The sequence below is a fragment of the Buteo buteo genome, chromosome 8 (genome assembly GCF_964188355.1).
Source record: "Buteo buteo chromosome 8, bButBut1.hap1.1, whole genome shotgun sequence".
Taxonomy (NCBI): domain Eukaryota; kingdom Metazoa; phylum Chordata; class Aves; order Accipitriformes; family Accipitridae; genus Buteo; species Buteo buteo.
The window spans coordinates 11,981,079-11,994,894 of record NC_134178.1 but is presented as its reverse complement, the minus strand read 5'-3'; the positions used below and the strand labels follow the sequence as shown (position 1 = coordinate 11,994,894).

General features: G+C 43.7%; 1 protein-coding gene across 1 annotated transcript; it reads left to right on the top strand.

The window, feature by feature from the left end:
• The first annotated feature begins 133 nt into the window (after positions 1-133).
• Positions 134-12,178, top strand: NDUFV3 (NADH:ubiquinone oxidoreductase subunit V3). The gene is made up of 4 exons (XM_075033640.1): positions 134-455; positions 822-912; positions 6,604-7,575; positions 11,895-12,178. The coding sequence occupies exons 1-4, from the start codon at positions 408-410 to the stop codon at positions 12,059-12,061; spliced, it is 1,278 nt and encodes a 425-aa protein (XP_074889741.1). The 5' UTR covers positions 134-407; the 3' UTR covers positions 12,062-12,178.
• The last annotated feature ends 1,638 nt before the right edge of the window (positions 12,179-13,816 follow it).

Sequence of the window (13,816 nt, the reverse complement as noted above, 5' to 3'; positions counted from 1 at the left end):
GCTCCGCGGCGCGTCACGGCGGCGGCTTTCCCCGAGGCCGGAGGGAAAGCGGGCTGAGGGGGAACCGAGGCGGGGAGGGGGGCCACGGCTGTGCCGTACGCCTCGGGGTTGCGGTGGTCGCTCCCGCCGGGCGCCGCGTCGGGGGAGCGGGGTTTGACGGGGCTGCGCCAGAGAGCACTGCAGAGAATGACCGTAAAAGCGGCGACTCTGTGTGAAAATACTTTGGGGTTTTTTTCCGCGTTAAGCGTTTGAAGCGGTAACGCAAGCCCCCGTCAGGCCGCTCCGGAGACACGAACCTGCCTATTTAATTTCCAACCCCGCTGACGACACTCCCCCCCCCCCCCCCCCCCCCCCCCCGCTAACGGCGTCCGCCATCGCCTCACGGCTTAGACCCCGCCCACGTCAAGATGGCCGCTCCCTCGCTGCTGGGTTGCGGCCGAGCGGCGACTCGTGAGGTAAAGGGGTAGGGTGGGCTCCGGGCGGAGCGGGGCGAGGGGGGTAGAAGGGTAGGGAAGAGTTTTCTCGGGCCGCCTCTACCCCTGTGGGGTTGCTCGGCTTCTTTCGGTGGCACGTACCCAGCCGGTCACCTCCCCTCCCCCGGGCCCGGTGCGCGGGCACCGGCCGCCTCGCAGGCGAGGCGGCCGGTGCCCGCGCACCGGGCCCGGGGGAGGGGAGGTGCGCATGCGTGGGGCGGGACTGGCGGTGTTTGCGCGCATGCGCCTTGGGTTGAGGGGCAGTTCCCCCCCCCCCCCGCGTCTCCCTGTACCCCAGAGAGGGTTTTTGTCCCGTTTCGTTCATTTCTTTTCTATGGTGCCTTGCAGGTGTTGCGGCTGAAGGCTCGGGGGCTGCGAGGAGCGGCCCCTTCCGCGGCGCTCTGCACCAAGCCGGTGGGCTCCCGGACGCCGCCGCCGAGTAAGATGCTTGTTTCGTGCTGAGCGGTGGTGGGGTGTTGTAAATAAAAGCAAACGGGCGCACAGCTGCTCGTAGCGGAGCCTGTTTTCTGCTGCTAAACCAGCAGGGTAGCGAACTACCTTCCCCTGCAGCCTGCCGGCCTTGGGAGCCTTCTGCACCCTGCAGTGGTGCCCAGACCATAAAAGTTTATCTGCCTGTTGGACCGGGGAGTGCCTGTCTGAAGTTCAAGTCCCTCTGGTTATCATAGAATGCTTTGGGTTGGAAGGGACGTTAGAGATCATCTAGTTCCAACCCCCCGGCCATGGGCAGGGACACCTTCCACTAGACCAGGTTGCTCAAAGCCCCATCCAACCTGGCCTTGAACACTGCCAGGGATGGTGCATCCACAGCTTCTCTGGGCCACCTCTGCCTGTGCCTCACCACTCTCACAGTGAAGAACTTCTTCCTTACATCTAACCTAAATCTATCCTCTTTCAGTTTAAAGCCACTACCCCTTGTCCTATTACTGTATGCCCTCATAAAAAAATCTCTCTCTGGCTTTCTTGTAGGCCCTCTGTTAGGTACTGGGAAGGCTGCTATAAGGTCTCCCAGGAGCCTTCTCTTCTTCAGGCTGAACAAGCTCAACTCTCTCAGCCTGTTTTCATAGGAGACGTGCTTCAGCCCCCTAATCATCTTTGTGGCCTTCCTCTGGACTCGCTCCAACAGGTCCATGTACTTCTTATGTTGGGGGCCCCAGAACTGAACACAGTAGTCCAGGGGGGGTCTCACGAGAGTGGAGTAAAGGGGGAGGATCGATTCCCTTCACCTGCTGGTCACACTTCTTTAGCTGCAGCCCAGGATACAGTTGGCTTTCTGGGCTGCAGGCACACATTGCCGGGTCACATTGAGCTTCTCGTCAGCCAACACCCCAAGTCCTTCTTGTCAGGGCTGCTCTCAGTCCACTTATCACCCAGCCTGTATTTGTGCTTGGGATTGCCCCAACCCATGGGCGGGACCTTGCACTTGGCCTTGTTGAACTTCATGAAGTTTGCATGGGCCCACCTCTCAAGCCTGTCAAGGTCCCTCTGGATGGCATCCCTTCCCTCCAGCATGTTGACCACACCACACAGCTTGGTGTCATCCACAAACTTGCTGAGGGTGCACTCAATCCCACTGTGCATGTCACTGACAAAGATGTTAAAGAGCGCTGGTCCCAATACTGACCCCCGAGGAACACCACTAGTTGCTGGTCTCCACTCAGACATTGAGTTATTGACCGCAGCTCTTTTGAGGGCAACCATTCAGACAATTCCTTACACACTGAGTGGTCCATCCATCAAATCTATGTCTCTCCAATTTAGAGACAAGGATGTCATGCGGGACAGTGTCACATGCTTTGCACAAGTCCAGGTAGATGACATCCTTTGCTCTTCCCTTATCCACCAAGGCTGTAACCCTGTTGTAGAAGGCCACCAGATTTGTCAAGGCACGATTTGCCCTTAGTGAAGCCATGTTGACTGTCACCAATCACGTCCTTATTTTGCATGTGCCTTAGCATAGTTTCCAGGAGGATCTGCTCCATGATCTTGCTGGGCACAGAGGTGAGACTGACTGGTCTGTAGTTCCCCAGGTCTTCCTTTTTTCCCCTTTTTAAAAATGGGGGTTATGTTTCCCCTTATCCAGTCAGTAGGAACTTCCCCATACTGCCACAACTTCTCAAATATGATGGATAGTAGCTTACCCACTTCATTCGCCAGTTCCCTTGGGACCCCTGGATGCATCTTATCAGGTCCCATGGACTTGTGCACCTTCAGGTTCCTTAGATGGTCTCGAACCGGATCTTCTCCTACGGTACGTGGTTCTTCATTCTCCCAGTCCCTTTGCTTTCTGCGTCTTGGGTGCTGTGCCTGGAGCACTTGCCAGTGAAGACTGAGGTAAAAAAGTTGAGTACGTCAGTGTTCTCTATGTCCCAGGTAACCAGGTCTCCAGTTTCCTTCTAGAGAGGGCCTGCATTTTCCCTAGTCTTCCTTTTATCACCAGTGTACTTACAGAAGCTTTTCTTGTTGCCCTTGATGTCCCTGGCCTGATTTAATTCTGTCAGGGCTTTAGCTTTCTAACCTGATCCCTGGCTACCTGTCCTTGCTTCCACCCTCTGTAGGCTTCCTTTTTGTGTTTGAGTTTGACCAGGAGCTCCTTGTTCATCCATACAGGCTTCCTGGTGGTTTTGCCTGACTTCCTCTTTGTTGGGATGCATTGCTCCTGAGCTTGGAGGAGGTGACCCTTGAATATTAACCAGCTTTTTTGGGCCCCTCTTCCCTGCAGCACTTTATCCCATGGTACTCTACCAAGCAGATCCCTGAAGAGGGCAAAGTCTGCTCTCCTGAAGTCCAGGGTAGTGAGCTTGCTGTGTGGCCTCCTTGCTGCCCTAAGGATCTTGAACTCCACTGTTTCATGGTCATTGCAGCCAAGGCTGCCCTTGAGCATCACATTCCCCACCAGCCCCTCCTTGTTGGTGAGAACATAGGCAAGAAGAGCTTAGAAATGCTCACAGCCGTGTCTCAGAACAGCTGCTATGTAAGCCCAGAAAGTGAAAGGTCATCACCATGTAAACAAGGATTTCTGTTGAAATGTACTATGTACTAAGAAAACTGAAAGTAAAGGTCTGGCAGGACTGGGTCTGCTTGGGATATATTTATATTCATAGGCCATGCTGTGAGTTTGACACTTATTTCCTGTTTACCTTCAATTTAATATGCTAGCTGCTGTGATGCTTGATCAGACTTAAGGAGATCTATCATTACATTTGTCTTAATAAAAAGAAGCTTTGCAAATTGCCTGAAATTTGGTGGAAATGAGTGTAGCAAGTTACTTTTTTTAATGAGGTGCAAAATCTGGTTTTGAACTTCAGATACTCCCCCTTGTCTTTTGAAATGTTTGGATTATGAGGGTCAAAAAGCATCCCATTCTACAGAAAGAGAGAAAGACTTGCAAGATCTGAGTATCTGCTCCAGGCAACAGTGTTGAGAAGCTGCAGCAAACTACCATGGCCCTGTTCTGTTAAATTTAGTTATAATGCTTCTTGCCCTATAGGTTTGCAAGCAAGTCAATACATGGACCTGGGTTTGGATGCTGCAGTGCATTTGATATTCAGAAGTATTTGAACCCCTTCTGTCCCTGACTAAAGTCAAAACATGAATACGAATTTCAAAGAGGGATATCTTGTGCAAAATGCTGTTTGCAAATAGAGGCTCACTGATTCATTGAGTAGGATTTCCATCCCAAATTAGAGATGCAGGTGCTTAAAAAGCAAAGCTCCGTGGAACCATACATAGCAGTGATCAGACTTGCTGACAGCTGCTGAAAAGACCACTGAAATAGTAGTTGAATGCAGACTTCTGGCTTCTAATGTTAGCTTCTTAAACTCCAAAGCAAATAAAAGCTTGGTTGTTCCATTAAGGAAGCCGTTGCTGCATAGATTGCTATAAGTTTGATTGAATAACAAATTGCTTTTTATAATTTTTATTTTTCATTATTTTAAGTGTGTTTGAGATGTACTTTAGCATCAGTTTCTAGATTCATTGTCCAGCAGCTCTGATTGCACAAGGTGTCAGGAGACCTCTTAGGCCACCTCTTTCAGCCAGCTGCTTCCCCTGCAAATGGTTAAGGTTAGTTAAGGTGTATAGGATGCATTTGTCTTATTCAGATTCTGCCTGCAACAGGGTGTGCAAGTTTGCTTTGCTTTAATAAAATGGTCGTGTTTACTTATGAAGTCAATGATGGGGAATAGAGCTGTAATTTCCGCATGCCACCTTTCTGAGCGTGAACATGTTTTAAACACATTCCGATAATGATACTGATGTTACAAGCATCAGTAAGAATGCATCTAGGAATAATATTCTTGTTACTGATTTGAATGTGTTGTTCTTTTGGCAAAGCGATTCAAATACAGATCAGGTGGTACAGAGTTTCAAGTACCCTAATTAAAGTGTCTGTACCAGTTGTATTAGACTTTATGATTAAAAGTTGAAATGTATCTTTTTCACATATCCAAATATTACTGTTTAAAGATTTTTTCTGGTAACACCTACTGTTAATGGTCAAGTTGAATGTTACCTGCCTTCTTGGTTTCTTAGGATATCTTAACATCAATACTTCTTCAGCTTTTGCTCAGCTTTCACTTGTCTGTCATCCCTTTGGGCATTCTTGTGTTAGTTTGACCTTCTTGTATGCTTCTTTGAAGAACTCTTCAATCCTGAGTGATATTTCCTCACGGATTAGTTTATACAGGCTGCTGTTTGACTGTGTCAGTCTGTGGAGGGAGTCAGGCTTCTTTCAAAGGTGGCTGCTCATCCTCCTACTTCCCTCCCTGCCCTGCACCTTCCATTTGGCAGAGAGAAGTATGTGTTTGAAATTATTCAAAGTATTACCTGTACAGTAAACTGATATTTTTTTTTTCATTTGTACCTATGTTAAGAACTCTGTATTTCTTTCTTAAATACTTTAAATTTCATGTGTCTCTCTCTTCTGTATTTTCATTTGGATATTGCTTAAGACTTGCTTCTATTCAGCACTAATTACCGTAACTCCTTGGATCATACAAGGTATTACTGTAAAATACTAGTAAGGGGGAAAACTACATCTAGTTTATGGTCTTGTAAAGTAGATTTGGGTTTCCAAACTGTGCAGATCTGTTGAATTACACTGCTGGTTGGAAGTGGTGCAACTCATAATGGAGTTGGCTTTGTTATAGCAAACTTCAGTGGTGGTGTGTCTTCCTAATGTGCTCCCAGTCCTCTCTGTCCTCCTGTTTTCTGTAGCCACAACAGTATTTGCTGTTGATCAGCCTCTTGAGGATAGCATTGGCACAAGCATCCAAGGGGTATTTGGTACTCTGAAGGGGCCTGAAAGTTGCTACTTTCTCTTCAACTGTTGGCTCCTTGTCTGGAGAATTTAGCTTAATGAAAGTATCCATGAGGGAGAAGAAATAAAGGCAGGCTAACATGAAGCATTAGGAGATCTTCTAAGACCTTTTTTACATAGAGATCTCAAACCAAAAATAGGAAGTGGAAACAGTGAAGACTGGAGGAGATAAGGTCTTGGGGAAATAATGTCAAACTGTGTTAGACACAATTCAGTTGGTAGGTCACATGGATGGGTGAACAAGTAACACTTTCATGTATGGCCTCAGGTATCTCTTATTCCGCTACTTTGTCTCTTGGGAGTCATCCCTTCCTAGTGCTTTAAAGATAACTGTTGCAAGAGGCTGGCTTTTGCTATGACTGTTTACTATGTCTTCTGCTTCGCTGGCTTTTTCATAGACAAATATTATCTCTGAAGCCGCATATTTGAAGAGCTCGGTTAACAAGCTATCTTAAATAGGAAGGTGTCTGTAAACCATTTTCAGTGATGCAGAATTGAAGCACAGAGAAAAACAGCTCTTGCAAAGAGTCTGGCAGAGCAAGGAGCAAAAGGCATTATCTCATGAGTTTCAGCATCGCAGCAGCAAAAACTGTTAAGTGCTAACTAGAACTCTAGTTTCTTAAAATGTCTTAAAACTTTCTGCTTCATAATGCCTGTATTTAGTATAATAACTTCTTTCAATTTGCTTTTTGTACTAGATTATCTCAGAAAGTTAAAATTGTATGACTAGGATCACTAATTAACAGTGGTGTCAGATATAATGATGATAATCCTCTTTATGCCGTTTCCTAGATGTAGTGGCACCACAGGGAAGCACCAAGCTGCTAGCCATCAAGGCACCAGTTGAATTTCCTAAAATGTTGTCTTCCAGCTCTCTCCTAGTATCTGCAAACAAAGGTGAGAGCATATCTAGTACTAACCTTGAGAAAGCTTCAAAACCTTCTGCTGAAGATGTGAGGATGTTCATGTCAAGAAAAACTGTGGTTGCATTTCCTCAGCGAGTAGTTGTTTCTTCCCTTGAGGAGGAAAACCTCACTACACCTGCAACAGAAGGAGTCTTGAGGAAAGAGTTAGTTGAGGAAGAAATTTCATCTTCATCCAGCTCAGATTCAGATTCTAGCTCAGATTCTGAGCAAGAAAATGATGATGACTCAGAAGTTGCTGTTAAAACCAAAGTTGAGTTTCCTAGACGAGATTCCGTGTTTTCTGAGAACATAGCAGTAAAGGCATCAATGCTAGCAAGAGAGAACTTGTCCAGGAAATCCCACAAAAAATATGTAGCTAAGAAGAAGCCATGCAAAACAGAAACTGATGTGTCTTCTGTCAAGCAGGTCGCATTTTCTAAAACATCGGTTAGCCATGAAACATCAAAATCCAAAGCAAGAGACCCCAAAGTAAAATCGACTCCAAAAGAAGCAGATCGGCAGAAGCTGGTCTTAGACCCACACATGGTTAACAGCCAAGACCTGACTGATGTCACTCATAAATCTGATTATTTGGAGGAAAAGTCCATTGGAACACAAGTAGCAGCTATTCAGCTGAAAGCTTCATCAGTGACTCAGGAAGACAAAAAGCAAAAACTGGTATCCAGAGGAGAACAAAAAAAGGTGAAGAAGGCACAGGAGTCAGAAGCAGAAGTAGTAGCTGCTCCTAAACTAGAAGAGGAGACTTCTGAAAGCACAGTGTCAGTGATGGGCACTACAGCAAAGGAGGAGACCATTCAGGACACAGGAGTCCAGGATGGAGAAAGAAGCACAATTGAGGGTACAACTTTAAATTGTTTGAAATGTATTGATTCATCTGGGCTAGGGTTTAACTTTTTTTAAAGGGTTTCTAAGTCTTCTCTGTTAATGATTCTCTGATCTTTATACTGAAGCTAACTATGTAGCAATGACTTTCTGGAAGATAAATTCTTGTTCATTGCTAATTGTTATAAGCGCTCAGTAATACTCGGTTTCCAGTTATGCTGAGAAAGGAAGCGGTCTTCATTTCACTGTGTTTAGTTTCATAAACCAGTTACTTATAAAATGAAACTAAGATTGTTTCCACTGTGAGCAAAATGATGGGGTTTGTATGACAAAACTTGTTTTCCTCTTTTTTGGGGAGGATTCGGTAGCTGCCTTTGTCCTGAGCCAAATTTGATGCCATATGATTTTTGCTTAAATCCTGCTGTCTTTCTCTTACCTTTGTGGTTTTGGGGGGGGGGGGGGGGGTGTTTTGTTTTTTTTTTATATCTTGCAGTGTTTCAGATTTCAGTAGACTTCAAGAAATCATAGAGTAATGCCAGTAACAGGTGTTGATTCTGAGATTGGTAGGTTGTAAGCGAGTCATGTTGAAGTAGCACAGAGTTGACCTTATAACCCAGTTTTTTTAGTGAGTTGGGGAGGAGACAGTGATATGTTTTAGGAATGAGCATCATGCATCATATAATCATTTCCCTAGTTATACTTCCCTGTCTAACTTAGCCTTATTGACTACCAGTCCTGTTAACTTACCTACTGATCTCATTCTGTGTATTGCAGTAGCAAATGCCCCTCTGTCCTGAACTGTGGTGGCTTACCATTCTTGCCTTTCAACTTAGGCAGCATACCATTTTAAGATCCCCTTCCTGGTTGCTGTTTTGAATTAAAGAATTTGCCTACTTGGAAGTAAAAGCAGCATAATTGTAAAACTGCTTGGATATCATCCTTCGAATGATATCCTTGCAGAAAAGGCCTGGGATGTCCAGGTGGACAGCAAGTTGAACATGAGCCAGCAATGTGTCCTTTGTGCAGCAAAGACCACCAATGGTAACCTGGGCTGCATTAGGAAGAGTGTTGCAAGCAGGCCGAGGGAGGTGATCCTTCCCTGGTGAGATGCACCTGGAGTGCTGTATTCGCTTCTGGGCTCTGCAGTACAAGCAGGATGCCGAGCTACTGGAGAGAGTCCAGCTAAGGGCCACTAAGATGATGAAGGGACTGGAGTATCTCTCCTGTGAGGAAAGGCTGAGAGAGCTGGGACTGTTCAGCCCAGAGAAGACTTGGGGGGGGGGGCATCATCAATGTATGTTAAATACCTGAAGGGAGGATGCAAAGAAGACAGAGGTGAGACTCTTTTCAGTGGTACCCACTGGTGGGACAAGAGGCAGTGGGTACAACCTGAAACACAGGGTTTTGCCTGAACATCAAGAAACACTTTTTTTTTTACTGTGAGAGTGATGGAGCACTGGCACAGGTGGTACAGAGAGGTGGTGGAGTCTCCATCCTTGCAGACATTCAGAAGCTGTCTGGACATGGTCCTGGGCAGCCTGCTTTAGCTGACCTGGCTTGAGTATTTGGGGTTGGACCAGATGACCTCCAGAAGTGTCTTCCAACCTCAACCATTCTGTGACGAGTCTAACCAGGTTAAGTGACAACTAATTGCTTTTGTACATCGGTTTTCAGGATACAGTAATGAGTAAAAGACCTGCCTTCTGTTTTAAGGGGTTAGTTGGCTCATAATTTGATCTGTTTTAAGAGTTGGAAGCTAAGCTTGCCTTCTTCCCTGACTGCAACTCAAATGGTAAAATACAGCAGTGTTTGCAAGTGACATTTTACTTACTTGTTCCTCATTGCAGTCAGCAGCAGAAGCTTTCTTTAAAAAAAAAGAAAAGGAGTGGGGGAAACACATTTGTATTTATCTACAGATGATGCTTTTCTCCCCATTCATCCACAGTGGAGTTCTAGATGCTCAAGCATTTTTATTTTTTTTTCCCCACATTGAAGCTGATATGAAGACCCAAAAAATGAGTTCAGTTAATTTCAGGTATGATATGGAGGACTTGGTCTTAATATGTGCTAATGATTCAAGGTGAAGATTATGATACATCAAAAATCTATGAGACAGCCTCCTCTACTCTGATGCTGTAAATCCAGAATAAGGTTAAGCCCAGGTGACAAACTTTTCCTGTAGATCTGTAGTGATGGGGCAGTAGTACCACTGTGCCTCAGACCCATCGTCATCATAACCACACCAGCAAAACCCTTTTGGGTAGGACCTGCCTTTGCTGAAAGCAGCCCTTGCTGTTGAGCTCCTCTTGCTCTGTGGAGGTAGGTAAGGCTGTGACAGCAGGAAAGTTTCTGTTTGGTACGTGCTAGAGAACCATGTTGCAGTGGCTGTAGGAGAGGTGGGGGTTAGTACAGGCAAGTTCACACCCCTTTACTGCTGGTGTAATGTCTTTGGGTGCCAGAGGGTAGCAAAGAGTCAAACCTAGCTACACGATGTTCAACAGTGTCACTGGTATCTCCGGGAGTATCTTGTTCTCTCTTCCTTTTGAGGCCACCTTTGAGAACAGCTACTGCTTTTCCATATTTAATGTTCACAGTTAATGATACCTTCTGTAATCTGCTTCTGTCCTGTTCCTCTGTTCTTTTGTTCATCTGCAAACTCTGCAGCAGGCACACTGAAGATGTAAAAGCAATTTTTCTCATTACAAACCTGGATGTTAAGGTGATGTCATCCACTTTGTAGAGCAGGCATGCTAACCAGTCAGCAAAAACTGACTTTAACTGCTAAGTAAGTAGCAAAATAGTAGCATGGTAACTCAGAAATATACCTCTGATTCATTTCGGGAGAACATCCTGTGAAATGCTTGCTCTTTAAGACAGAAAGCATAGATGAAGTCTGAAGTATGGGGAGGATGAACTCAGGGAAAATTTTTTCCTTCGAGAAGCCAAGCACAGTGTATTTGGGCAGGAAAAATGAGACTCCATCTGCTTTTCTTCCTGAGCATCTGTCTCTTAATTTGGAACAACTGTCTCTTGCAGGTTGAATGTACACTTGCCTACGCTTGCCTGTTCTTGGGGCTATTTGCAGCAAAGACCACATCATCTGGCTTTTATATCTGTAGTGTTGTCTCCTATGAGCTGTCTCAGTAGGAAGTAAGCAGTAGGCACAGGAATATTTCCTTTCATAGGTTGTGTGTGTTCTTTTGCTGAAACCATGGCTTAATACATTGCATTTTATAAGCAAGTCTTGCTAAATGTTACAGATACATGTTCTTAAACTGGTACTGCTACACTGCAATAATTATGTCACAATTAAAGGGAAATTCTGGTGTTCAGTTGCTTGAGTTCTTGTATTTTTATTGTAGACAGTTGTATTACAAAAAGAAGCTTAATATACAGTCTAACCTAAACCACTACATACAGATTTATATGACAAAGCTTTTAACTAGATTATGCTTATGTCTTTCCTGTTGTTAAAACTCTGGGTATGTGAAAATAAATTAATATTGGGAGTAAAGTTTTATTTCTTGCAATTTCATTGATTGTAAAATCAGTCCATAACAGGAACCTTTTATGTAAATGGTACTGCCTAAATTTGCATAATATTCTAAAAGTGTAAGAATTAATGTTGGATTTAATGTGAAGTAAGGAGTTCTGAATAACTTCATTAGGTTATTCTTTTAGGAAGAAGAGCTGATACAAAGTTTAGAAGATTACATTTAGAAGAAAGGAAATTTACATCAAAGGCTCTTGATATATTACTGTTCAGTATAACCACATTTGAAATTGAACTGTGGAGACCTCAATAATTCCATCACTTCTCCCCATGGAAAAAATTCAATCTGTAGAGTAGTTCTAATAGCTGTATCTCATGGTCTGACATGAAGATATATCATTTGTACTGCTGCTTTGCCTCTCCTGGCTTACTAAGAATGTCACCTACTGTTCTGGCTGGAATGAAAACCAAGGCAACTATGAAAAAGCTGGGAAATGCAGACATATGTCTTCAAAATTTAAATGAAATGTTCTGCCCTATCCACCCCCAGTGTTAGGTGGTAGTTTGGATTTTAAAACCCATGCTGTATTAGATGACTTGTACTGATTCCCATTCCCCTACTGCATACTAATATGCTGCTTTAGGACCAGACAAGGTACCAGCAGAACTTAGTAAACTTATCCTTCTGTTATAGTTGCTGACTTTTTTTTCTTTTTTTTTTTTTTTTATTAATGTTGACTGGATGAGGGATCTGCCAGTATATGAAGGCTCACTCAGTAATTAAGAATATTGCCCTCTGGTGTAGCATCCTTATAGTCACCGGTTACTGTTTGTTTTCACAGAGACCACAGCAGCTGCTGAGCCTGCTCCAGAAGAATTTGATAATTCTACCTACAAGAACCTTCAGCATCATGAATATAACATTTATACCTTTGTTGATTCTGTTGTGGTTCTCTCAAAATTCAGGCAGCCTCAGCCATCTTCTGGAAGACCATCACCAAGGCACTGAAAGAACCACATTCAAAACAAATCCCCAGGCAGAATGATAAATCGTTCTATTTAGCACTGTTGCTTCATCTGTATTATAAATCAGATCATAAATAATAAATAGATGCATGATAACTTATGCTTGTGCTTTTGAACAGTTGTTCTTGGTTCTTGGGAGTCCCTCACTTTTATGAATGAGCTGCAAATGAATCATCACTGAATGAAAATAGCTTTTCTGCCTCTCAGTATGTATTATTTGGTGATAGTGTAAACAAGTCCTGACTTTTCAGCTTCTCCAAACTTTTGAAACTGACCATTCTTTCAGTACCATGTCAAAGAATGTAATGGCCGTTGCATATGTGCCTCTTCGGTATGTGCGGTGGATTTTAATAGGTATTGTTATCACTGTACTGCAGCAGGCCATTCTTGCACACAAACATGTTCCCAGCTCTGAAGAGGCTATGTTTACTCTGGATTTGAAGTTAAAATCATTGGCTGGAAACAGCATAAGAAGTATTTGTCTCCTGTGGCAAGTAGTGTATGTTTTGTGTTAGTAGAGGAATGTAAGTTTATGTAATGTGATTGAAACATCTCAAAACCTCTGCGGTTGTAAAGGGAGAACGTCCAACTTTATTTAATCTTCTGTTGGGGGTTCTAGCATCCAGGTTCTGCAGTGACTGGTTCTGCAGTGACTGAAATAATGTAAAATGTAAGAGAATCTCAGTGGGCAGTTCCTAATGAACTATATTACATTGATTAAATTCTGAGGAATAACATAGTTCTATGAGTAGAATGACCTGAATGTTATTTTTAAATGTGATGAAAATAGCATTGTGGTGTAAAATCAGCTCCTGGTACTAATTGTTCAGTGGGACTATGCTTCAGTTCCCTCTTCCTCCCCCCCCCCAATAAAAGGTAAGATTGCTGTCCTGCTTCACTCTTGCTCTGCAGAAAATGTGAGAAATGAGGCACTCCTCAATATATGTTATCAGCAGTTACAGTTGGTCTCAGTAAATTTTGTATTTCCATCCTATTAGTAACAGTCTTCTGCCCTCTGGGAAAACTGCCTTGATGACCACCAGCTGTTGCGGGTTTAGTTCCATTTTGGCTTCTTGTTCATTTGGGGGTTTTTGGAGTTAATTGGTCTTTGAGCAGTTGTAGTTTCAATAGCTCCAGCATTTTCCATCACCTGTCTGTATTCTTTCAAGCAACAGAATATGCAAGATCAAAGGGAAAACAGAGTCAGCTTTAGGAGTCTATCTGGATATTGGACGCAAATCCCTGGGTGCAATTAGTAGAACAGATATTTTATATTCTAACTTGGCAAAAATGTAGTAAGAAGGATCAAGAGGCCTACATCAATCTGCTGTGTAGAATTTTAAGTCAAAAACCTCTGGCAAGCAATTTTATTGTCCTGTAAAAACTAAAAAGCATATTACTGACTCTAACTGAAATTTAAAAATGAGCAAATATATAAATCCATGTGCTTAGGTATAAAGAGCAGAAAGTCACTTTGAGACAACAGTGGTACCATGTACACTGTACTTATAAAATGGAAAGAAATTTGCTGTTAACATTAAAAACATGAAAGAATAAGGAAAAGGGTCTTCCTTTATTAAGGGCCCACTGGAGGGCCCCAGTAAATCTGTGTTTTGTTATTAACTGAGACTCTGTGTAATAACCTGAACCCTGTAGCTTAGATCTGCGTTGGTGCTGAACTGTGTTCCTAACTATTTGTTTTGTGATTATGGAAGTAGGCTGCAAATTGTCAGAATCT